This window comes from Nomascus leucogenys, chromosome 19 (assembly GCF_006542625.1).
Source record: "Nomascus leucogenys isolate Asia chromosome 19, Asia_NLE_v1, whole genome shotgun sequence".
Lineage (NCBI taxonomy): Eukaryota > Metazoa > Chordata > Mammalia > Primates > Hylobatidae > Nomascus > Nomascus leucogenys.
In genome coordinates, this window is record NC_044399.1 from 53584800 (window position 1) to 53612223 (window position 27424).

Sequence of the window (27424 nt, forward strand, 5' to 3'; positions counted from 1 at the left end):
ACAGCTGGGCATGTCTTACCTGTGCCTGGAAGGGGACATTTCTCACAGTGTGGGCCCCAGGCCTTGCCCACACTACAACAGCAGAGCTGCTTGGTGAGGTGAACAGATAGAGGGTGCATACACTGTCTTCCAGAACTGACAAGTCGGTAACAGGGCCCTTTCTCTTCCGAGATCACAGGGGGATCAGCTGAAGCAGAGAGATAAAGCCTGACATTACACGAGAAACCAAAACTACATTGGCTTTCCAAATGACAGTAAAATGAACCCTAAGGTATGAATTAAAAACCATACTTCAGGATAAATCTGTCTAGATTTAGAGCATCATCTTTCTTGAAGAAAAATCAGTTTACCATGTGAGTTTTAGAGTCAGGGCACCAAAAGTCGTGACAGTGATTGTCCCTGTCCCTCTCTGGTCCCGTCTTCCATTTTAGCAAGCATGCAATTAGGTATGTGTGCGTAATGAAGAGAAACATTTCAACAAAAACCCACCTTTCCAAATAAACCTAGTCACCTACTATCAAAATCACTACCTAGTTCTCTATATTTAACCACAGTAGAGATAACTCTAGGGCAGCATTTAGTGAATAATCAGGCACTTTGGAGAATGAGGAACATGGCTGATGCTGCAAGCCAGCATCTGCTCTTCTCATCCCAGGGAAGGAAGAGCTTGCAGGGCCCATCAGGTCTCGCCCTAGGCCAGTGAACATGAATGGAAGGCAGAAAATGGTTTCCGATTTGGAGTGCCACACAAGGCCCCTGTTCTAGCCAGACAGTACACAGAGAAGGAACAGATGATGTGCTCAGCTCCTCGGAAAACACTGCGAAAGCATACAAGGCTATAGCCAACCAATACCTAAACTTTAATCCTCATCTTCTGCTATACATTTAGTAGATAAGAGTTCATCAGCCTAACAGCTAAATACTCTGCTAGGCACATATGGCAAATATGAAGATCAGCAAAACACAGCCCTGCCTTCAAGAAGTTCATCTTCTAATGCAAATATGCATGGAGTGTATTCTACAGAACCAGGTCCAGGTCAAGTCAAAGGTGCTGAGTCAGTTTGGTGTCCCCCTCTGCCCAATCCCCAAACCCAGCCAAAGCTCTTCTCTATCATATCACCATACAAATGAGGTTTTCTGACTTGCCTTTCCCTTACCCAATTCCTCTAGCATTTTTTTTTTTTTTTTTTTTAGACGGAGTCTCACTCTGTCACCCAGGCTAGAGTAGCGGCGCGATCTCGGCTCACTGCAAGCTCCACCTCCCAGGTTCACGCCATTCTCCCGCCTCAGCCTCCTGAGTAGCTGGGACTACAGGCACCTGCTACCACACCTAGCTAATTTTGTTTTTTTGTATTTTTAATAGAGACGCGGTTTCGCCACGTTAGCCAGGATGTTCCTGATCTCCTGACCTTGTGATCCGCATGCCTCGGCCTCCCAAAGTACTGGGATTACAGGCGGCCTGGCACAGATAGAGAATATTCCATCATCTCAGATAGTTCTATTGGACCATGTTAATTAGCTTGAGCATCAGCAAACTTTTTCTGTCAAGCATCAGATAATAAGTATTTTAGGCTTTGTGGGCCATACGATTTCTGTTGTAACTTCTCAACTCTGTCCTTGTAATACAAAAGCAGCATTAGACAATAAGTAAATGAATGGACATGGCTGTGTTCCAATAAAACTTTATTTACAAAAACAAACAGATTTTTTTTCCCATGGGCTATAATTTGCCAACCCCTGATCCAGAACCCTAAATTTGGAGGCACAAATCCTGTTTTAAATCTCAATTCTCAGCTACTAGCTGTGTGAGAAGCTACTTAAACTTTCCTAGCTTTAGTTTCCCAGTGTATAAGATAAGCACAGTATGTTTCTCATAAAGATGCTCGGGAAATAACACATGAATGATGTATTTAATTAAGACTGGCTTTTAAAAGGCATTTGCCCTTTATCTCATGACTTCCAGGACTATGGCAGAAGTTCCTGAGCACATCTTCTCTCTAACCCTCCATTTCTGTCAACTAGCTCCAAGTTGATGGGTAAAGAATACTATGAAAAGGCAAAAGCCTAGGCTCAGAATTCTTTTATCTGGGCCTTTTTACTGAACCTGTGGACACTCTCAGCAGCACTCATCCTGGAGCTCTGAAGTTCCTGCAGGCGTTCAGAAAGCCAGAAAGTCTTCCTACTTGGATTGCAAAGACGATACTTTTCTTGAATTTGCTCTGAAGAGTCCTTGAATTTCCACCTTTCCCCATAAATCAGGTAGCAACAAGTCTGGAGAATGCTGCTACACCATCCTAAGCCTCAAACATAGAGGTCAGAGGAAGCAAATGCCAGCATTTGCCTACTTTCTTCCTTTTAGCTTGGCTAAGCCAAGGCAAGCGGCAAGGAGAGAAAGTGAAATTGTTGCAACCTTTGGCTGGAGTCAAGGAATTCTGGGGGGTTCATCTCAGTTCAGTGCATTCAAGAAGAGAAAGTGCTTCCCGTTGTTCCTTGGCCATAACCATGTGCAGGAGTTCAAAGAGTCAGCCACACCTTGTATGCTCTGGATATGGCCTAAATTCATGCTGTCTTAGCAAATGTTGTCATTTGTCCTCCATTTGCCTGCAGGCTTCATCCCTGGCTGGTTTTATCTCTCTCCAGAGCAAACATATAGCAATCACTGTGTTGAGTGCCTGTGTGTGTGTCTGTGTGTCTGTGTGTGTGCGTGTCCGTGTGTGTGATCTCCAGTCCCCTTCTGCTACTTCCCTGTGACTACCAAAAATACCATGATCTTTTAATTTTTTTTCCTTTACTCTGTAAGTATCACCTTCTTCCCTAATTCTTTCTGTCCTCAGACTTCCCCCATCAAGCTCTTCACAGAATTCACCTGAAAATCAGAGTGGACTGGTTCAAATCGCAAATCCGAAAGGAACTCTATATGTCTCTGTGATGTTACATGTGGTAAATTCAGAGGAAAGAGAAATAAATCTTCTCACTCAACACTGGTAAAGAGCCCAGGTTTTCACTCCGAACTCTCAACTGGAACACTTAACTAGCAACAAACGTCTCTTAATACTTACCAGTTCAGCTGTTGTAGCTGAACCATAAAATTGAATTATTTATTTTTCAAATAAGAATGGATGGTTGTTTAATAAGTTCAGAATTATTTGGGCATTGACAGGGAAAATAAATGCTAAGGAAATGTGCAAGTGTTTCAAAAATCTCATTGGCAGATTTCTACAATCTTATTAAAACCTGGATGTCTGCCCTTAACTCTAGACATCAGATCTAGTCAAAGTTTCACACAGCATTTTGTGACTAGTTCTGCAAGTTTACCTAATCAGCAACCTTCAATATAAGAATTGTAACCAGACTACAAGTCAAATTATAAAAGGGTGGAAAAAGCATTCACAACAAACTCTATATCCAAACTCTACAATCTTTATGTTTAAATTATAAAATGATTTAAAATATTTATTCATGTGATTCAAATCAGCCAAAAATGATCCCCTAAGTTATCTGGATGTCATCAACAATGTGATTTTTGGCCTGAAATTTCCAAATCCTTGCATCAGTTTCAAAGGTACTTTGTGTGCAAATATAATTTTATGGTCTAATTTTACCACCCGTTAGGAAAGCCTTATAATTACGTGTCTGTCTGCTTCATGATCAGAACTGTTTGTAAAAGAACATAGAAAAGAGGACTTACGTGTAAAACTTCCTAATCTGCAGTTGACAGTTTTTAAAGGAAAAGAGTAGTAATTAGTAATAACATTTCAAAACACTCAACAAACTCACCTAAAAGTAATAAATGAGACTGTCATTTTTATTTTACTACATTTGTCTTTATTTTATCACCTCTACATATCTTACCTTAGGGCAAAGACTTAGAGAGATAAGCTTCTTTAAAAATGAATGGCAGTATACCCATGAAGAACATGTCAACCAAATGGCATATTTCAAACTAGGGACAAGGAAGATGCAGCTCATTATATACCAAAGCCACATTAAAAAATAAATAAAAGTGGCCGGGCATGGTGGCTCATACCTGTAATCCCAGCACTTTGGGAGGCTGAGGTGGGTGGATCAGCTGAGATCAGGAGTTCAAGACCAGCCTGACCAACATGGCAAAACCCTGTCTCTACTAAAAATACAAAAATTAGCTGGGCATCGTGGCACATGCCCATAATCCCAGCTACTTGGGAGGCTGAGGTAGGAGAATCATTTGAACCCGGGAGGCGGAGGTTGCAGTGGGTGGAGATCGCACCATTGCACTCCAGCCTGGGCGACAAAAGTGAAACTCCGTCTCAAAAATAGATAGATAGATAGATAGATAGATAGATAGATAGATAGATAGATAGAAAAAAACAAAAACTTGCAGGAAAGAAACTAATACACAGTTGCTCTTAAAATTATCCTAATACTTTTCTGCCATGCATCCATTTAAACTGTATATAATCTTTAAAAATCTGCAGTGCTACAAGGCCCATGTCTATAGTCATGCTACTCAGCAGGCTGAACAGAGATCACTTGAGTCCAGGATTTGAGTCCAGCCCAGGCAACATAGCAAGACCCCATCTCTTTAAAAAAAATCTTGCAGTGCTTACCTATAATAATGGGCATGATTACTTTAAAAATAAGACATTCTTAAAAATCTCAAATCTGCATTTGAGAACTTTACACCTAAAATGCATTCCTCTCTAATGGCATATGATCTGTAGTGATTACATGGATTAATTTACATGGAGAGGGAGTATCTCTTTGGTGAAACTATATTTCAGAACCAATATTAGAACATGTGGTTTAATGAAGGATTTTAACCCTTATCAGAAACAAGGGAAAATCTCAGAAACATTTTTAAGGCAAAACAGTATAATTTAGGGTCATTTTGGTGGGTTTAAAGAACAAGACAATATCTGAAATTAGAACTGAATTAGAAAATCTAAAACACAGGGCCTTGGTAACTATTTTCCAGACTCTTCCAATTGAGAAAGAAGTGAAACCTCATTAAATCAGAGTCCAGTGACTCAGAATTTGGAATAATTAAAGGCAGAAGCTGGGACACAGTTTAATTCAACCTAAAGAATGCTTAAAATACTGTATTTATGAAGGAAAAACTTACTGTCATCTCTCAGGTACCAAAGAAGTTTGATATGTCCATTTTAATTCTCTCTTTTCATCAAAGCGTATTTCCTCAGTATGCTTAGTCTCTATTCAGAGTTTTAGCTATTATATTTTTATCACCATGATAAAAATACATTTTAGAGAAGGTTCCATGATATCACTTTATTTTACTACATCAGGCGGGCCCCCTCCTTGTTATTTTAATTAATGAGGTTTTCCTGCATATTTACAAGCATTCATTTGGCCACTGAGTATTTCCGTTCTTTTGGAAAAACCCCAAAGACAATTAATCCAAAATAGGAATAAAAAGTGATTATTACTTACGAACACAACTTGAAAAGGTAGGATCCGGCCCAAATCCTATTTTGCAGGTACATCGATAGCTGCCCATGGTATTCAAACATTCACCATTAGGGCATACACCTTGTAGCTGACATTCATTAATATCTGCAGAAAAACACAATTCTTTAGAAGGAGCGGTCAAGCCCCATTGAGCAGATTCTGGCTATACACTGCATTCACTTCCTTTTTCACTATAATAATCTTTCAGTTATAGTGAAAAAAGGATGTAGCAGGTGTGAATAATCTTAAATCAATTAATGTTTATTGAACATTTACAATTTATATAGCAAATATTTATTACATACCTACTACATGCCAGGTGCTAAGGATTTACTAGTGAAAAAAAACTGATAAAAATTCTGGCCTTCACAGAGCTTCTGCTTTAGTGTTAGTTTACGTTAGGTACTATGGACAAAGACTCTCACTCTGGAAGCATTGACAGTCTAACTGTACATATGAATATTTGAAAAACTAAAGAAGTGAAAAGCAGTTCAAGTCATCCCAAGAAAGAACGTCATAAACTGTTAGAAGTTAAATTATGAAATTGCCTATACAGACAGTAAAAGCCACAGAAGGAAGCTGGAGGTGGGGCAGACTGTGGCACAGAGGAGGACGTAAGACTTTAGAGTGCTGATGTCTGGGTGGGAGCTGGATGGATGGGCGAGGAAGGGAAGGAATGACTTGTGTGGGAAACCCTGGAGCTTGAGCAGAGTGTGGCCAGTGGATGGAGGCTCAGGAAATAATGAGTCAAACCACTGGCTGGAAAAGAAGGTTCAGGAAGGTAAATAGTTGGAAACAGAGCTGGTACAATTCAGGCTGCATTTGGATTCAGTTTCATTGAGAACAGGGAGCTGTACTAAAGGTTTCTGAGCAGGAGAGAGACAGACTCAAAGACAGACTCTAGGAAAATTCACCTGGCCAACACATGGCTTGTTGAGAAGAGATTAAAAGTCTGATCACTTGAAGGGGTCATGCAAGTATGAGGTTGGTAACAGCCAGGCTGGTGACAGTGAGAACAATCAGGAAGATAAAGAATGGACAAATCTTTTTATTTTTATTTTTTTAAGACCAATTGACAATGCATGGTGCTTGACTGGACTACACACCATGAGAAAGTAAGAGAAAGGAGTCAAGGATGTCTGGAGGCTTCTAATCCAAGAAAAAAGGAAAAAAAAATCACAGCTGGTTTTGCGGGAGTTCTGAGGAAGAAAGAAGGCAGGAAGAAGAGGAGTTCAGTTTTATAGTTCAAGGTCACATTGGGATACCCAAGTAGAACTACCCAGTAGTAGCAGAAGATTCAGAAATAGAGTGAAAGAGGAAATCACTGCTACAAATAGACACTTAAGATACTCTGCATATGGAGATGCAGGGGGAAATCAAAGTGATTTGAAAGAGGAGGGATATAAATGAAGTGATTTTACAAAGAAAGATTACATAGTCACTTGCAAAGGTAATTAATTGAAAATCAAAAAGTTGGATACAATGGTAACAAAACATTATTATCAGGATCATCACGTAAAAAGAAAATATAGCCCTCAATCATTATTTAGGCAAATACTAACATTACTTGAACATGAATATTTCATGTTCTAAGTAGACATCGTGATCTACATATACATATTTTACTCAGAGCATGCAATTTTTAAGCTAATTTCAGTGACAAAGTCTGATACCTTCCGTGACATTCAAATGATAAGTTAATGCATATTTGCTATATAAATTCTATGGTGTTCCAACTTGCACGTAGCTGGAAACTGGTACAGCTAGATGACACCTGGTACAGCACACAGTATAGCACCTGACCATCTCATTATTTATTGAAGTGTGTGTTGTTCTGTAGTGCACTTTTATATACAGCATGTAACTGAAAATATTTCCCCGTAACTCATTCTTTTTAAGAAAACCACCAGGAAGGACCAGGAAGAGTGCCAAGTCCAGTTGGAGCTTACATGGTACAAGTGAAGCCCTATTATATGTCCCAAGTAAAACCTCAAGTTTGGGTAACCAGCCAGTTGCGGTCAGGAAGGCTGGACAAAATTTCCACTCTTCTATTTCCCCTCACATCCTCACTAGGGTATGATTATTAGCATTCCTCTTCCCCTGAATGGCCTGTACTCCTGTTCATTGGCTGCACCACTACACATTCCATGATAAGATTGAGGACCCAGAATTTTCCCTTGCTAGGTGGTTTCTATAACAGCACCATCTCAGCCTTGTGGCTGGCTGCCAGGCTAAGGTAGAGGTTTCCCCCCAGACTCACAAATACCTGATTTACAGCCAATGCCTAGTACCCTCTTCCAATGCCCCTTCTTTGACTCTCCACACTGCTCATTGCCTTGACTCTGATGCCATGGGAATGGAAGACAGGAATTCAGACGGAAGAAAACAACAAAAATGACCAAGCAAACCAATTAGGCATAGACAGGAAGAAACAGAAACATCCACAAAAAAGAAGAATCGTGTAAGACTCTTCCTGTTATGACTGTTTTAATCAGCTTGTGCCACCGGCACTGGCACCAACACTTCCCCTAATTTTGGCCCGAAGAACCCAGGAAGCCTGGGCCTTCCTTTGTGACACATTCTCACAGCTTCCAGAAAAACTGTTTCCTTCAACTGCCTTGGTTCATTTATTTTTTTATATTTCCTGAACTACTACAAATTAGAGATTAGATTTCTGTTTCCTATATTTAACATATATACACTAGAATATATCGATCTTAAGTATACAACTAGATGAATTTTTACATATCCATGTGTGGTGTACCCACCACCCAGATTGTGATTAAGAACATTTCTGGCCAGGCGCGGTGGCTCACGCCTGTAATCCCAGCTCTTTGGGAGGCCGAGGCGGGCAGATCACGAGGTCAGGAGATCGAGACCATCCTGGCTAACACAGTGAAACTCCGTCTCTACTAAAAATACAAAAAATTAGCCAGGTGTGGTGGTGGTACCTGCAGTCCCAGCTACTCGGGAGGCTGAGGCAGGAGAATGGCGTGAACCTGGGAGGTGGAGCTTGCAGTGAGCCGAGATCGCACCACTGCACTCCAGCCTGGGTGACAGGGCAAGACTCTGTCTCAAAAAAAAAAAAAAAAAAAAAAGAACATTGCCATCACCTCAGAAGGTTCTTTGTGCCCCTTCCCAGCCAACAAACAACTTATCCCCATAATTTTAATATAGGACTTCAGAAATTAATAAATTAATAAGATGTTTCTAATTATTAAGAAACAGGAGCAACTAAGTGATTTTCCTAGACAGGTGGTTACAAGCTTTCTAAATTAAAGTGAAGGATGTCAGAGACTCGCAAACACGTTAAGAACAAAGCATTGGTTGAACCGAACGCACTGTATTTGGATGAGAGAAGAACATTCCAAGTGAAGACATCATCAGGCCAAAGTTTAACAACTGTTTGGAATGTGATAGGTGAATGGTAAACCTGAATTCTATTTAGACTTAACAACTGTATGGAATGTGATGGGTGAATGGTAAAGCAGAATTCTATTTACAGTTAACAACTGTATGGAACGTGATGGGTGAATGGTAAACCATAATTCTATTCAGACTTAACAACTGTACGGAACGTGATGGGTGAATAGTAAACCAGAATTCTATTTAGACTTCATTGCCTAAAGCTATCTTCTTTCTTTAATCAAATAAAACCTGATTACAATATTTGTCATTTTATAAATAGCTCATTTTTGAATAATATCAAATAACAATATAGTGTTTCAGGAGCCTCATATTTTTATTTATTTATTTATTTATTTATTTATTTATTTCAGATGGAGTCTTACTCTGTCGCACAGGTTGGAGTACAGCAGCACAATCTCGGGTCGCTGCAACCTTCGCCTCCCAGGTTCAGGCGATTCTCCTGCCTCAGCCTCCTGAGTAGCTGGGATTACAGGCACGTGCCACCATGCCTGGCTAATTTTTTTTTTTTTTTTTGTATTTTTAGTAGAGACGGGGTTTCACCATGTTGGCCAGGCTGGTCTTGAACTCCTGACCTCAAGTGGTCCACCCACCCGGCCTCCCAAAGTGCTCAGCCTCCCAAAGTGTGTGAGCCACTGCATCCGGCCGAGTCTCGTATTTTAAAGGGTCAACAAACCTTCCTTAACGGATTCTAAATAAATCAAAAGTATTTTAATATTTAGTTTAAAAAACACATGAATTTATTCCTTGTTCTCCCTCTATAGATGACAAATTTCTCTGGAAAACTGTGGAAATCTGTCCTTTGAAGAAGTGGTATAACCACTGCATAATGCACAACTACCTGAGTTAAAGAATGAAGGCCAAAATAAATGGCTGAAGGGGCTCAGCACCCACATACAGCCAGTCACCCATTCCCTATCCCCATCTGAGCTTTTGTGTTCAGGCAGGCAGTCTAGAAGTTTATAGAAACAGAAATTAGGAAAGAAATTCATACAGACCCATGTGCTCCTCTAGAGTAGGCAAAATCCATGAAGCTACAGCTAACATGAAGGAGCTTTACATACTTTTCCACTTATTTAAAACATTTACGAGTATCTCTGCCTGTATAGCCTACCACATACTTCAGCTCACAGATGAAGTTCAACAATACAAAACTGCTTTTCTTCTAAAACTGCTCTTCTTCTAAAATGGTCAAATGTTGGCAATGTCCTATGGTTCAACCTAATACAACAGAAATAAGAGGGCTGGGCTTCTATTAACCAGGTAGTAGAAAAATATAGAGTAATCAGGCATACATGCATTACAAGAGACTCCCTATGACAACCCAACATAAAACAGCCTAAGTATTTCAGTACATGGGAATGATGCGATAAGCTGACAATGAAGTGAGGACCTTCATCTTCCTTCTACCTCATCAGGATTCTTTACATTTCTATAGCACACCATATCTCATTGGAACTTCACAACAATTCTGGATGGTGGGCAGTACAAGAATAATTATTCCATTTTACAGAGATAATTTTGTCCAAGGCCATATTTCTAAAAAGGATGAAGAGGATGGGGGAAAATAATAGGAGGAATATTCCACTATGATCTAGCTTTTGGTCCAACTAGGACAAAATGTTATGTTACCCAGAGCAAGTCTCTGAGTTTCTCTTGATCTCAGTGTCCTCTCCTGTAACACAGAGGGGCTGAACTATATTATTCCCAAGGTTACTTGTAGTTTAAATATTCTCTAACTTCAAAACAATCTGCCAGTTGCCAGGGCTGAAAATGACAGGGAATAAAGACAGTACGACATTTGGTGCATAATATATTACGAACAGCACAAGTGCCCTTATGGGAAATAAATATATTTTTATGCATCTCTTCTCCTACAGGAAAGCATGTATGTTTAACAAAGTGAGTAAGAATTTACTGTCTTCTTAGTGACGCAAGTTTATACAGGAAATGAGGCATGTCCAACAGGAGTCAGGACAAGGTAAGAACAGGACATGAGGATCTTTCTACTGTGTGAAAATATGAAGCTTTCTGGAGATTCATCTGTGTGTGTTCAGCTTTTGCTAGTAAATATAAATTCCATGACAGAATTCCACTAGCAGTATGCCTTCCACTTGAAAGCAGAAAAATACCTCTTAATAAAAATACTTTTCCCAGACAGACTATTAAATTACTTAATAAGGATCACTTACTTTAAGTGGAGGAGTTCACTTTAAGACAATATATATATATATTTCTTAAACTTCCAAAGAACAACTTTGCACTGGGTACACATACCCACGAAGGAACATGAAGATATTCTATAGGGTACACACAGGCTTGGATACTTTTAAGGGAACTAATCTACAGATCTTCAGCCTTCAGATGTTTCTTTTTGAAGTCATCTGCCTAAGAATATATTTGCCAATCTTCCTTTCCTATCTTCCCCTTTCCTCAGGGCCTTCTTGTTCTTGACCAAGTCAAGGCATACCTCTTGTCAATCCAGAATCTTTCTAGGCCTTTCTAAGTACACTGTCTTGAAAGGTAAAATTCTCACAGGCACAGAATAAACGAACAATTCACAAATATATCAACCCCAGGATAGAGTCACAGAAAAAGTAATGAGTCTGATTTGTTTCATAAGAAGATCTGGCTTTACCAATTAGGTTAAATGGCAGAGACTGTTTATCAATGGCCTGAACCAATTCTGCAGCTCCAAAGTTTTGATGAAATTATTTAATGCACACATACAATATAAATGTGCCAGAAATTAACCTATTGTATCCACTTGCCTTTTTAATGAAAATGTAGATGTCAGCTTAAAGATATGTGAACACAACTTTTTCAAAATTATTCTAGGAGATTAAGTAAAGAAAAAAATATCTGCCGGGCGCAGTGGCTCACGCTTGTAATCCCAGCACTTTGGGAGGCTGAGGCGGGCAGATCACGAGGTCAGGAGATCGAGACCACGGTGAAACCCCGCCTCTACTAAAAAATACAAAAAATGAGCCGGGCGTGGTGGCGGGCGCCTGTAGTCCCAGCTACTCGGAGAGGCTGAGGCAGGAGAATGGCGTGAACCCGGGAGGCGGAGCTTGCAGTGAGCCGAGATCACGCCACTGCACTCCAGCCTGGGCGACTGAGCGAGACTCCGTCTCGAAAAAAAAAAAAAAAAAATCTCTGAAAACCAATGTTCTAGAGCAATTTTATCCAAGGTATTTTATGCAAAACACAGACTTTGTGAGACCTCTGCTAAAAGATGGGTTCTGTTGCCAAATATGTTTGAGAAATACTGCCTATTCTATATACATAAGCATATTTAAAACCCGAGGGGCCCTTTGGCAAAATCTCTTGTTTTTTTCTGTGTTTAACTTGGTTTTTCTATACACTTGGCTGTGGGACCCTTTGTAACACACAATCTATTAACATTGCTCTGAACTGGTCATCTATGGAAACATTTTTGTGAAATGCTGCTGTCTGGGGCCAGCTTCAAAGACTATTGTATGAGTCTCTTCGTGATTATATTTGCTTCTATCTAGGCCCCACTGCTGCTAAAGCCTACCCATGACCCTGTAACTGTCCCATGATTATAAAATGACTATCCACCATATAGGATGGATTCAATCACTGGACTCACTGAAAAAAGTCAAACCACTGTGGCAGCAACTCCTTTCCTTCCAATTCTTCTGTCTTCAGGGTAACATGATAAAGGGATTATCAGAGCCCAGAGAACAGCTTGTATTTATTTCTTGACACGTGTGCTACACATGGACAACGCTGCTAGTAACACACACTTACTCTGTTGGTCTTGGATTCACGACTGTAGTCTACAGACACTACATTAACTTCTTGAAATATTCACAGTAACGTGAATCCATCATGGGCTTTCTTCAGCACTCATAATACAGTAGGCATCTTCCCATTCATTTTATAGCCACAGAGATTAAGGTCAAAGAGCTATTGAAAAATACAATGTGCTAATGACTCACTTCACCACTGTCTTTCCTGAGGAAGAGTTAATAAAATAAACAGACATTTCCTTTTTGAATCCTATCCCAGCATAGTAAGAGGACACACCAGAAAAATAATTCTAAAATGCACAGGAATGGGTCCCAATTTGATTTGCAAATGCCAAAATAGGGTGCCCAGGTCCAGATCAAAAACTGTTTAAATTCTTACTGAAAATACTGTGCATATTTAAACTAGAAAGTGCAGCAGTAGTTCTAAGAGGATGTCCAGAACAGTTAACACCTTCATATCATAAATTATCTATCAGTTCCCACTGAGCCATTGACCATTGTAAAACATGATCTGGCATCAAACTAAGTACATGACAGTTTCTAAGATTAAATGAAAATACAATAGAAAATTATGATTAACCTCTGGTAGGCTAAACAAAAAGAATACTAAACATTTCTAAGTGTAAGAACTGAATTATCAAGTCTGGTTGACCGCAGTCTTAGTTCTTACCTGTTGGTTTTCTACTATTATTTCCAAAACATATACCAAGAACAATAGATTCTAAGTTTCATCTTTTTTTAAAATTATATTTAAGTTCTTGGATATATGTGCAGAATGTGCAGGTTTGTTACATAGGTATACACGCGCCATAGTCGTTTGCTGCACCCATCAACCCACCATCTACATTAGGTATTTCTCCTAATGCTATCCCTCCCCTAGCCCCCGACCTCCCAACAGGCCCCGGTGTGTCATGTTCCCCTCCCTGTGTCCATGTAATCTCACTGTTCAACTCCCACTTATGAGTGAGAACATGTGGTGTTTGGTTTTCTGTTCCTGTGTTAGTTTGCTGAGAATGATGGTTTCCAGCTTTAGCCATGTCCCTGCAAAGTACATGAACTCATCCTTTTTTATGGCTGCATAGTATCCATGGTGTATATGTGCCACATTTTCTTTATCCAGTCTATCATTGATGGGCATTTGGTTTGGTTCCAAGTCTTTGCTATTGTGAACAGTGCTGCAATAAACACATGTGTGCATGTGTCTTTACAGTAGAATGATTTATAATCCTTTGGGTATATACCCAGTAATGGGATGGCTGGGTCAAATGGTATTTCTGGATCTAGATCCTTGAGGAATCGCCACACTGTCTTCCACAATGGTTGAACTAATTTACACTCCCACCAACAGTGTAAAAGTGTTCCTATTTCTCCATATCCTCTCCACCAGCATCTGTTGTTTCCTGACTTTTTAATGATCGCCATTCTAACTGATGTGAGATGGTATCTCATTGTGGTTTTGATTTGCATTTCTCTAATGACCAGTGATGATGAGTTTTTCATGTTTGTTGGCCGCATAAATGTCTTCTTTTGAGAAGTGTCTGTTCATATCCTTCACCTACTTTTTGATGGAGTTGTTTGATTTTTTTCATGTAAATTTGTTTAAGTTATTTGTAGATTCTGGGTATTAGCCCTTTGTCAGATGGATAGACTGCAAAAATGTTCTCCCATTCTGTACACTGCCTGTTTGCACTGATGATAGTTGCTTTTGCTGTGCAGAAGCTCTTTAGTTTAATTAGATCCCATTTGCCAATTTTGGTTTTTTCTGCCATTGCTTTTGGTGTTTTAGTCATGAAGTCTTTACCCATGCCTATGTCCTGAATGGTATTGCCTAGGTTTTCTTCTAGGGTTTTTATGGTTTTAGGTCTTATATTTAAGTCTTTCATCCATCTTGAGTTAATTTTTGTATAAGGTGTGAGGCAGGGGTCCAGTTTCCGTTTTCTGCATATACAGTTACTGTAGCCTTGTAGTATAGTTTGAAGTCAGGTAGCGTGACGCCTCCAGCTTTGTTCTTTTTGCTTAGGATTGTCTTGGTTATATGGGCTCTTTTTTGGTTCCATATGAAATTTAAAGTCGTTTTTTCTAATTCTGTGAAGAAAGTCAATGGTAGCTTGATGGGGATAGCATTGAATCTATAAATTACTTTGGGCAGTATGGCCATTTTCACGATATTGATTATTCCTATCCAGGAGCATGGAATGTCTTTCCATTTGTTTGTGTCCTCTCTTATTTCTTTGAGCAGTGGTTTGCAGTTCTCCTTGAAGAGGTCCTTCACATCCCTTGTAAGCTGTATTCCTAGGTATTTTATTCTCTTTGTAGCAATTTTGACTAGGAGTTCACTCATAATTTGGCTCTCTGTCTATTATTGGTGTATAGGAATGCTTGTGTCTACAGCCATACCACCCTGAATGTGCCCGATCTCGTCTAAGTTTCATCTTTATGCCCACATCACTCTCTTATATATTCCCAAAAACCTTCTAGAAAGAAATAAATGTAGCAACTCACTTATGATAATGCAACTGAAGGCAACTTTAGAGACAAAGCTGTAACTTTGGGGCAATGGTGCCTAAGCAGAGAAGTCAGAGAACAAGATGGAAGAGGGGAAAAAGTGTTTAAGTAAAAACATCAATGGATATTTTCACTTTATAAGGCAGAATTCTAAAAATAAAAATTGTACTAGCCATATACTGTTGAGTGAAAGAAGCCAGACACTAAAGAAAACACTTACTGAATTATTTGAAAGTTCATAGGATAAAATTGATCTGAAGCTGAAAGGGTAGTGATAAGCTCTGGAAAAGAGGGAGCTACACACATACACACACAGACACACACACACCACTACTTATCTCACAAGGTTGTATCCAATGCACTTAACACAATGGCTCTACTAAATAGTCACTCAACAAAAGTTAGCATAAACAAATAAAAAATAAAAACAAGTTAGCAAAATATATAAATAAGTAGATTGAAAAGTTGTGTAAGGCAATCATGAACAAAAAGTAAATTTACTAATATTAGAAAAAGGAAAATTATCACATTCTTATGCAAACAATATCATAAGAAGAAAAGCTCCATGGGTCAGAAGCTACCATTATAATCTAGCTCTAGACCAACAGCCCCAAACTCCAAGTGGAAATTTCCATAAAATTGCTAGACAGAAAAAGGAAAAGGGTGGGGAGGATGAAAATAAACTTCTGATTCAAAGTGAGCTTATAAACTCAGTTAAAAATTTTAATGCTTGTTTGCTAAGAAACTAATGGAAGCCAATGATTTGAACACAAATATTCTCTAGATGAGAATAATTTTATGAAATGGTCTTACCAAGATTCTTTAAGGATTTTTAGCATGCCTGAACCAGTTAAATGAATACTTAAAGAATATAAAACAAGAACAGGTAGCTATGAACAATAATTTATTAGAAACCTTGGAAATGAAAAACAGTCTTAAAATTAAAAATGTAACAAATGAGATAAAGCCTAGATGGGAACAGTAAAGCAGAAATTAGAAAATTGGAAAATGGAACTGAGATAACCATTCAAAATGCGGCAAAAAAGAGAATAAGAGACAAAAGATTTTTTAAGAGCCATGAAAAACACACTTCAACTTTTATTTAATGAGAGTTTCAGCAGAAAAGCATGGTGGAAAGCGATGCTTGAAGACATAATAGGTGAACACTTTTCAAATTTGAGGAAAGACATGAGTTTTCAGATTGACATTACATTGAGTAAAATAAAGATAAATCTAAATATAGACACATAATGATAAAACTACAGAACATAAAGAATTAGGAGATTATCTCAAAAGAGAGAAAGACATTATCTACAAAGGAAGAGGTGTCAAAACACAGAAGTCAGAAGACTTTGGTATAATGTAGTCAAGCACCACTAGAAAACAACTATCAACCTGGAATTGTACACACGAGTAATCTCATTATAAAATGAGTGCAAAATAAAGATATTTTCAGACACATAAAGTACATACTTTAGTGACTGACCCTCACTAAAGGATCTGTTAAAGAATATAACCTCAAAATACAGATTAACCAGATAAAAATACAAGATAGCAGTCAAATTTGAATTTCAAATAAATAATTTGGGATGTACCTAACTTTAAAAACGTATTTGTTGTTTATCTGAAATTCAAATTTAACTGGGTGTTCTGGATTTTATTTGGCAAATCCTCCCCAAAAGAAGAAACAAATGCAGGAAACAAACACAGGATACAAGAAATACTGCCATCAGAAAAATGACAGTAAATTCATTTAACTGTTAGCTATATGAGGGAAATAGGCTTTATTTCCATTAAGTATACCTTTGACAATACCTGTAAAATAATGACTCTGGTCTAAGCCACAAATCCATTTTCTTCCAAATATGCAAGAGGTTGCCATAATGGCCTTTCAGTGTTCCATGGACAAAGATGTTCTCCTTGATCAAACTCTAGTCAGGCTCCTCTGAACCCTCTTCTCAACTAGGCTCTGACTTCATGCATGCTTCTGTATTTGTGTCTGCATTGTCCAGTTTTAGCTAATATCCTGTTAAGTTAGTTTAGCCAGAATCCCCCATGCTGGATATCCGATTGGGTTCCTCATCTTCCACCAACCCCTAGGTAATGTCTGGTCACCCTGATCTGCCTTCAGCAAGAATACCCTCCTAGGTTGGTTTAGCCAGAATCCCCCCTTACCCCTCATGTGTCCTCTTAGTAATTTTTCACCCACTGATACCACACTCTCACCCTCACTCCTTGGTGATACATTTTCACTTTTCCTTATTTTCAGAGTAGAGCCCAATCTCTCTCCCCTACCCCAAAACTCCACTGCAGTAGTTCTTATACCTGTTACAACAGTTACCTGAATAAAGTCTGCCTTACTCTTCTTTAACAAATGTTATAAACAATATTTTTCTTTAACATTATGTTAAAAGCAGAACAAATCCAATAATTGCTTTCCCAGCACGTATCACAAAGCCCATAATTAATCATATGAAAATGGTGTGATTAATTATAAGAGCTTTGCCTTAAAATTCTCAATCATTTCACCTCATTCTACCTGTCTGTTTGAATCCAGCACTATGCTACAAGACACATTCTTTTCTCCAGCCAGGCAGGCTTTCTTGGGGGGTCTCACCTGCACTTTCTAGTCCTCATTGATCTAGTGTTCTCAAAGCATTCAAAGACCAATCTGCCTTTACCTGTTCACAGTACTGCAGTTCACACTCAATATTTTTTTGGTAATCATTAAGAGGTCTGAAACGCAAGCTACAGTCCAGACAAGCGCTTTGTAACCAAAAAGTCCTTATGCAGAATATTGATCAAGACTGTGGAGTCTCATTTAATAACAGATATGCCCCCTGAAAATATGTACATTATCTCTTCTTTTGTCCAAACAAAATGTGATTTCAGATGCACTCCGATGAACTTTTTATCTAAAAGGAGCCTATGCTGAAAGTTTTGGTAATGAGTATTCTTGTGCCTCAATGTATCGGTTTCATAAATTTATTTTATTAAAGCAGAATGAGTATAATAAAATGACGCTGAAAGAAAGTTATGTGGCTAGCTCTTTCCTATTTCCTTTAATGGGCTCATAGGGAGCCAGATAAAATTCAGCTAGTTCGAAGAGTAAATAAAGCACATTGCATCCTGCTCATTCAAACTGATTTCATTACACTAAATTCCAAGGGCAGGAACAATGTCTTACCCATCATTCATCACACACACTTTCAGTCTATAGCTAGGAGTGTCCCAGCAATTAATGTTTGTGGAATACTGAGTCATTTAAAAAGTCTTCAAGATGATCTAAGACAAAGGAATATACATATACTGAATTATAAAAGTGTAGATGTCTTTTAATTACATTCAGCACGTGCTGAGGTACTGTGGTATTGCCCACAGTACGTGCTAAAAATGTAGAAAATAATACTAAGTTGATTTTATCCTTGTAAACTGAAACTGGTAAGTGACTTTGGTATGTCAAAAGGGATATTTGCTTTTAATAAAATCACCCAACAGACTGATTCCCCAAGTACTTTCAGAACCAAATTCCATTTCTGAAACTTAGATTTACATCTAGCTTTTTAAGAACCCACTTATGGCAAAATATGGACAAAAGAGAGTACTCAGTATTCCCACTCAGGGAAGGCCTGAGTATTAAAGAAAAGCAGCATGGACGTAGGAGCTCTCAGTATTATTTCCATGAGGTATTATTTAATTCTAGTTCTACATCAAACCTTTATAGCATAATAATCAAATGACAAATGCCGCTCTAGATCCATCAGAGCATATAATTGTATTGTTTGTTATGATAAATGAAGCAAATTATAACAATTCCATAATGCTGAGGGTAGCAAGACTGTTGTAGAGCTCCATGTGTGTATATGCAATAAATCATTCCTTTGAAAAGATAATTGCAGTACCACTAGAGAGGAGGAAAAAAAACAACTTTGAAGGCAATTATTTGAAAGCTCCTCAAATCAACATGTATACAGTTGGTTCTTTGTTACTGAGTGCACATTAGTAAAAGTTGTTTCAGGACATTAGTTCACTTGGTTGAAGGAAATAATGTAATTCTAGTTATTAACCACTTTGATTTTAAAAGTGCTCTGTAAACTGAGAAGACATTAGACTGTAAGAACAATGTGGAAGGCACAAGCAATTAGATGCTAAATGGGCTCCTTTTGAAAACCTTTAGGAAAACAAAATCAAAAAGCTTCAAGGCTCTAGGAAAACTGAATGTACATATGTAATGTGAGCAAGTTCGACTTCATTTTACTGACCATCAATATCACAAAGGGAGTGAAATTAAGCCCTTCTCTCAATAGTAATTTTAATAGATTTACTGAATGAAATCATATTATGAGTCAAATGCCTTTGTAATGTAATTTAGCAGTGCCTCCTTGAGGACCCATGAAATAGAATTTTGTGTGTTACTTCACTCTAGAATCATTGCCAAAAAGTTTAACATTGCTTTACAAATATCCTCCTGAGACCTAAGCCAGGATTTGGTGTTACCAGTAGACCATCAGTGAATTGACTAAGGCGGAACCATCTAATATACTCAGTATGAACAAAGTTTGCTGAGGGTCAGTCAGCCGTACCAACTGAGGAAAATGCAAAAAAACTCATGCAATTACTTGAATAAGTCTCCATTCTAATATACAAAATAGATAGCAAGTGATTACTTGCAAATTTGCACTTCCATCACTCCTAAAGTAGTATTTTTATTAACATAAATTGTTCAAAACATTAATCAGCCAGTAGAAGATATGTATTGTACAACTTTCTCTCCCTCCCTCTTGCCTTCCTTCCTCCCTTCCTTCTCTCTTTTCAGAGACAGGGTCTCACTTTCTTGCCCAGGCTTCAGTGCAGTGGCACGATCATAGCTCACTGCAGCCTCGAACTCCTGGACTCAAGCAACCCTTCTGCCTCAGCTTCTCGAGTAGCTGGGATTACAGGCACGTACCACCACACCCAGCAAATTTTTATTTTATTTTTTTTGTAGAGACGGGGTCTTGCTTTGTTGCCCAGGCTGGTTTTAAACTCCTAGCCTCAAGCAATCCCTCTGCCTCAGCCTCCCAAGGTGCTGGGAATACAGGCATGAGCCACTGCACCTGGCTGATAACCATCACTTTTTCATCAAATAAAACAAAATTAATATTAATTGCTTTGACTTCTATTAGCTCTCACAACAGATGGCATATCTTCCAATTAGCAAGTATCTGCATTAGTGATACTTTAAAAAATATAAACAAATATGTAATTGGTAAAGGTGGCCATAGGTGGTGTGAGAGTATAATCCTGGTTAGGGCCGGGTGCAGTGGCTCACATCTGTAATCCCAGCACTTTGAGAAGCTGAGGTGGGCAAATCACAAGGTTGGGAGATCAAAACCATCCTGGCCAACATGGTGAAACCCTGTCTCTACTAAAAATACAAAAAATTAGCCGGGCATGGTGGTGCACGCCTGTAGTGCCAGCTACTTCGGAGGCTGAGGCAGGGGAATCGCTTGAACCCAGGAGGCGGAGATTGCAGTGAGCTGAGATTGTACCACTGCACTCCAGCCTGGCGACAGAGCGAGACTCCATCTCAAAAAAAAAAAAAAAAAAAGAGAGAAAGAGTATAACCTTGGTTGGGCTTATTAACTATCTGTGTGATCTTGGGAAAGTATTTACTTTCTCTGTGTCTCAGTGTCTAATTGGGACTAATAATGCCCTAATCTCATAGGATTGTTTCAAAGATTAAACCAAGTACATAGCATATGGACTAACCCATAGTAAATGATCAATAAAGGTTAGTTCCCTTTCCCTAAAACAGAACAAGATGGTTGATAGCATAAGTTCTGGCCTCATTCTACCTTGGTTTAATTCCTACATGTAGCACTTATTAGCAATATGCTGCACAAATGACTTAGCCTCTCTACGTCTCAATTTCTCCTGTAAAATGGGGTATAACAGTACCTGCTTTAAAAAGAAAATTTAAAGGCTAATGGAAATAACTGATATGAAGTGCTTATTAAACAAAGCGTCTGGTACACAGTAAATTTAGTTATTAAAATCAAATTAATTCATTAAATTATGTATTTATTTTCCTCTTTATAAGTTTATGACTTCTGGGCTTACAAACATAGTTTATCATGAATCACTAAAAATATGTTGGTTTTATTTGTAAGTCATTGGTACTTGACCAAGTAAAATAAAGCTATAATGAGAGCTTCTACGCTGGGCGTGGTGGCTCACGCCTGTAATCCCAGCACTTTGGGAGGCTGAGGCAGGCGGATCACAAGGTCAGGAGATCAAGACCATCCTGGCCAACATGGTGAAACCCCATCTCTACTAAAAATACAAAAAAATTAGCCAGGCATGGCAGCGCGCGCCTGTAGTCCCAGCTACTCAGGAGGCTGAGGCAGGAGAATTGCTTGAATCTGGGAGGCGGAGGCTGCAGTGAGCCAAGTTTGTGCCGCTGCCCTCCAGCCTGGCGACAGAGCGAGACTCTGTCACAAAAAAAAAAAAAGCTTCTTATCTCATCAACAACAAATATGAACCCTTTCTTCACCCTCATGAAATCTATTTTTTTTTTTTTTTTTTGAGATAGAGTCTCGCTCTGTCGCCCAGGCTGGAGTGCAGTGGCACGATCTCGGCTCACTGCAAGCTCCGCCTCCCAGGTTCAAGCCATTCACCTGCCTCAGCTTCCCGAATAGCTGGGACTACCGGTGCCTGCCACTGCGCCCGGCTAATTTTTTTTTGTATTTTTAGTAGAGACGGGGTTTCACCGTGGTCTCGATCTCCTGACCTCGTGATCCGCCCGCCTCGGCCTCCCAAAGTGCTGGGATTACAGGCATGAGCCACCGCGCCCGGCCAAATCTATTTTTTAAAAATTGGGCCTCTGGGTTCACAAAAGTGAATAAGACTGGGTCCTTGATGTCTGAGAAATCAGCCTGTCAGGAAAAGAAAGAGGTGAACAACAATATATAATGTGAATAAATAATTCCAACACAGAGTAAGAGGAAATCCTACTACTGTCTGGGGGACTCTCATGGTGGTTTTCACTAAGGGTGTGGCATGGAGCATAAGTAGGGGACCGATCTTCAGGCCAAAAAGAGGAGCTACTTGGAGGCAAGGTTTCTATATTTTCTGTTTAGAGGTACTATGTTAACTCTAAGTAGACTATGAAAACTTAAACTGTTAAATTCCTGATTGCTCTAGGAATTATAATATAAACGGTCTATCAGTTACTACATACATTATAATTCCTAGAGCAATCCCTTTAAAATAATACAAAAAGGCCAGGCACAGGGGCTCACACCTGTGATCCCAGCACTTTTGGAGGTGGAGATGGGTGATTTGCTTGAGGCCAGGAATTCGAGACCAGCCTGGCCAACATGGTGAAACCCCACCTCTACTAAAAATACAAAAATTAGTCAGGTGTGTTGGTGCTACTCAGCTACTCAGGAGGCTGAAGCAGGAGAATCACTCGAACCCAGGAGGCGGAGGTTGCAGTGAGCTGAGATCATGCCACTGCACTCCAGTCTGGGCAATAAACAAGACTCCGTCTCAAAAAAAGAAAAAAAAAAAGGTAAAATGATGCAAAAATATATTGGTAAAAAGCCAATAAATAAAATGGAATTCTAAGGAAAGGGAAAGAAAACAACAAAAAAATTCCTGATCAGACAAAGATGTTTAGATAGACCTAAATCTAACCACATCAATAACTATGAGGTAGGAGATCAGCAGGACTTATTTTCTGAGCACTAATCATGACCATGCTAATCAAAACAGGATGTAGCAGAAAAAATGGTCAGAACCAACTGAGGGCCATGAAGGCAACCTCTAGTCGCCCTCACTGCTCATTAGCATAAAGACACTCCCACCAGCACTATGACAGTTTACAAATGCCATGACAGTGACCCAGAAGTTATCTTACATGGTTCCAGGAACTCCCCATTTATTTTCTAGAAAATTCTAAATAACCTGCCCCTTAATTAGCATATTATTAAGAGTGAGTATTAAATATAGCTAGCCAGCAATTTACAGGGACTGCTGCTCCGGATGGCTACTGTTGCTGTATGCTGCTGCTGCTGCTACTATGCTGGGCCACCCCACCTGTGGGACAGCCCTGATCTGTCTATGGAGCAGCCATTCTGCTGTACCTGCTACTCTAAGAAACTTGCCCTCTTTCACTGCTGGCTCAGCCTTGAATTCTTTCCTGAGCAGAGCCAAAAACCCTCTCAGGCTAGGCCCCAATTTTGGGGTATGCCAGGATCAATTACTTTAGATTATACTGCAATAAACACCCCTATTAAGAGGCAGAGATATCAGAATGTAGAAAAGAAGCAAGACTCAACTACATGTTGTCTACAAGACACCCATTGTAAAGGTAAAAAAACACAGACTGAAATTTGCCAGAGGTGAAAGAAAAAAATCTTAGCAGGCAATTTTAACACCTCTCTCAACAACTGACAGAACAAGAAAAATTTCACAAGTATTTGCATATTAAGCAATACATTTCTAAATAATCCATGGGTCAATAACAAAATCAGAATAATTTTTAAGAATTGAACTTATTATTGCAGCACCAGTCACAATAGCCAAGATACGGAATCATCCTAGGTGTCCTACTCAAAAATAGATGAATGGATAAAGAAAATGTGGTGTATATACACAACAGAGTACTAATCAGTCATAAAAATGAATGAAATCCTGTCATTTGTGTAACATGGATGGAGCTGGAGGACATTATGTTAAGTGAAATAAGCCAGGAACAGAAAGTTAAACACCACATACTCTCACTCATAAGTGGAAGCAAAAAAAAGTTGATCTCATTCAAGTAAAAAGTAGAACAGAAGATAACTAGAGGCTGGGAAGGGTAGAGGGAAGGTGAAGGTAAAGAGAGATTTGTCAAAAGATACAAAATGACAGCTGATATCATTTGGCTGTATCCCCACCCAAATCTCATCTTGAATTCCCACATGTCGTGGGAGGGACCTGGTAGGAGGTAATGAATCATGGCGACAAGTCTTTCCCTTGCTGTTCTTGTGACAGTAAGTTTCACGAGATCTGATAGTTTTAAATATAGGCGTTCCCCTGCACAAGTTCTCCTTTTTTTGCCTGCTGCCATCCATGTTAAGATGTGACTTGATCCTCCTTGGCTTCCACCGTGATTGTGAGGCTTCCCCAGCCATGTGGAACTGTAAGTCAGTTAAAACTCTTTCTTTTGTAAAATGCCCAGTTTCGGGTATGTCTTTTTCAGCAGTGTGAAAACGGACTAATACAACAGCTAAATAGGAGGAATAAGTTCTAGAGTTTCGTAGCTATATAGTTTCAAATAGGTAGAAGGAAGATACACTAAATGTCCAATTATAAATGTTCAAGATGATGGATTTGCTAAATACCTTGATCTGATCACTATACATTTTAAGTATCAAAGCATCACTACATACCCCATAAATATGTATAATTATTATATGCTGATAAAAAATAAAAGGAAATTTTTTAAAAACTTGAACTTAAGAAGATGACACAAAATTCAGGGACACAGTTAAAGTCAGAATCTAGACTGACAGAAATTTACAGCCTTTTATTTATATTTCAGAAAAAGAAGAAAGGCTGACATCAATGACCTAAGTATGCATCTAAAGAAATTAGAAATAGTAGCAACTGAACAAAAAGGTAGAGGAAAAGAAAACAAAGATCAGAAATTAGTGAAATAGACAAATGTTTTCAACAAAGCAAATAACTGATTCTTTGGGGGAAAAAATTGGTAACGTTGATAAACCACTGGCAAGCCTAATTCAAGAAAAACAAATATAGCACAAGTAGCAATATAAATAAAAGGGATGGGGGTTGCTATATAAATTAAAAAGAAAAGAGCGTATTAGGAAAACATTTCATATTAATAAATTTGACATTTTGGATAAAATGACACTTTCTAAGGTAATACAGATTATTAAAACTGACACAAAGTAGTAATGGAAAATCTGAATAATTGTATAGCTATTAATTTGCTCCATAACTGAAACACTTTCTAAAAGAAAACTTTTGGACCAAATGTCTTCTCCTGTGAATTATGCTAAATACGTAAGGAAGAAATAACACCATAAAACTATCCGAGAGAGTAAGCCTTCTGTCTTCAAATATCTATGAATGGCAAAAAATGGCAAACAGATAAACACAAACACACCATACCAAGAGAACATATGTATATTTTATCCATTTGACATTAAGAGAAATTAGGAGCATCTGACATTCTGGAAAATGTACCTAACGATTAGCTATGCAGGATTGGATTAGTGAAGGATAAATAAGGACCCTCCTCTGTCCTCTAGTTTAATGGAACAACTACAAGAAAGCCTTTTCTGCGGAATAGAGTTCCCCAACAACCTTGTAATGAAATGTCTTTGGAAGTACTGAGCTTCCTGTCCATAGAGGTGATTTGATAGCTTCTTAATAACTATTGGCCAGGGATATGATAGAGTATTTTTATCCTGAGCAGTATATAAGGTTAGATGGCCCATAGGCACATTCCAGTTCTATGATGCTATCATTACCATCTGTCCCCTGGGACAGAGACTGTGCATGAAAAGAAAGGAATTACATTTCAGCCTTTCACGTAAGTTTTAGCCCCTCAACACCTCGTTTCCTGAAGTGTCCCCTGTTATTAGGTATGTCTTGTTTTGTAGGACAGTTGATCATTTAGTGGCCTGTTTACAAACATTTAAAGGCGTGTTTATGGGGCAGCCATCATATTTCTCTTCAGTCTGTACTTCTGCGTGCTAAACACACTCATGTTTCTAGGCCTTTCACAAACTTGGTTGACTTTATTAACCAAAAGACAGTAATGAACACTGAACACTCAAACCCCAAAATCAGTCTGATGGGCACAGTGTATAAGGTTGTTACTTCCACTGCCCTGTTAATTCTATTTCTACTAATGCATCCTACAGAGGTGCAAAGGCTATAGACTTTTATCCAAATCTATAAAACAATAACTTGGTTTATATTGCAAAATATGCATCTTAAAATCTATTCATTATTTAATTTAACCTACTCATTCATCCATCTAATTAATTCAATGATACCTTAAATTCTGACTCTAAAATAATGTAGATTAATCCACTATTCCCATGTTACTAAGTTTTGCAGATGTTTCTCAAAATGTGTCATGGGTGTCCTCTCCTTAAGTGGTTAATTCTAATTTTCTCAACATTCTGTGACACATGATGAGGGCTTACAATATTTTTAAGACAAAGTCTTTTAAAGACAGAACTATATGTGCATTTCTAAAAAAATTCTTTTACATTACCAAAGACTCTACATATCATAAAAGTTACACAGATGCACTATAGATAATTGAGAAAATTCTCAGATAAAAAATCAAGATATTCCTTTGACATGAGCCATTTGAATAGGGCGATAGACAATTTACTTGAGAAAATTCTCAGGTAATCAAGATATTCCTTTGACATGAGCCATTTGAATAGGGGGTTAACCTATACTCTGTAACATGACCTTAATCTACTCTATCCTAAATACATATGCTGGTGAAGGATACAGAGCCTCAGAACACAAATCAGAAGACATGTGCCATGTTCTCAACATGGCTTTTGGTTCTATCAGACTCTGGGAGGCTCTCTGCTTTCTCAGTTTCAATGTATACATATTTCCAAATTACTAATAACAACATCTTCATCCTAGACATGTAAAGGGAAATTAGAAGCATTGGTCTTCCCATAAAGTAACTAAAACAAAATATGATATGATATATGGGTACTAAACTAGGCCTTGGTAAACTCGTTATAATCTCAGCTCTATGCTGCCACAAGAAAGTCACTTAACCTCTCTACGCTTGAGTTTTCTCATTTATAAAGTAGACACTGGACCAGACAATCTCCCAGCTTCCCCCTGCTTGTACAAATTTGCTGTACTCTTCAACATAAACCAAAGTACTCAGGGCATTTCACACTTAGCTACATAGCTTCTCTTATTGCCTAGGCAAAATGTGTTTACTCTGATATCTAGTTCCTGAGATGACCAACAACATTTTGATGAGAGGAGAAAAGGGAACTCTGTTGCCCAACCATGCATTGGCAATGAAGTAGAACTGCTAAGTACATGTGGGTGCCTGCAAGCACATGTGTGCACACACCCATGCAAGGATATGAGGTGACTAGCATGGAAACCACAGTGTGCTCTCTAACGTGATCCAAACTCTTTTAAATTCTATCCAAACTCTTTTAGATTAAAAACTTGCATCGGCCAGGCGCAGTGGCCCACGCTTGTAATCCCAGCACTTT

General features: G+C 38.7%; 1 protein-coding gene across 4 annotated transcripts in view; it reads right to left on the bottom strand.

Annotated features, from left to right (window-relative positions):
• Positions 1–27424, bottom strand: part of LTBP1 (latent transforming growth factor beta binding protein 1) — a 440637-nt gene that overhangs the window by 151055 nt on the left and 262158 nt on the right. For all 4 annotated transcript variants that reach the window (XM_003262722.3, XM_003262721.3, XM_030799968.1 and 1 more), the window contains 2 exons: positions 5428–5550; positions 20–187 (listed from right to left, as the gene is read on the bottom strand). In XM_003262722.3, the coding sequence (XP_003262770.2) occupies positions 20–187; positions 5428–5550 (291 nt within the window). The remainder of the gene's footprint in view (positions 1–19; positions 188–5427; positions 5551–27424) is intronic.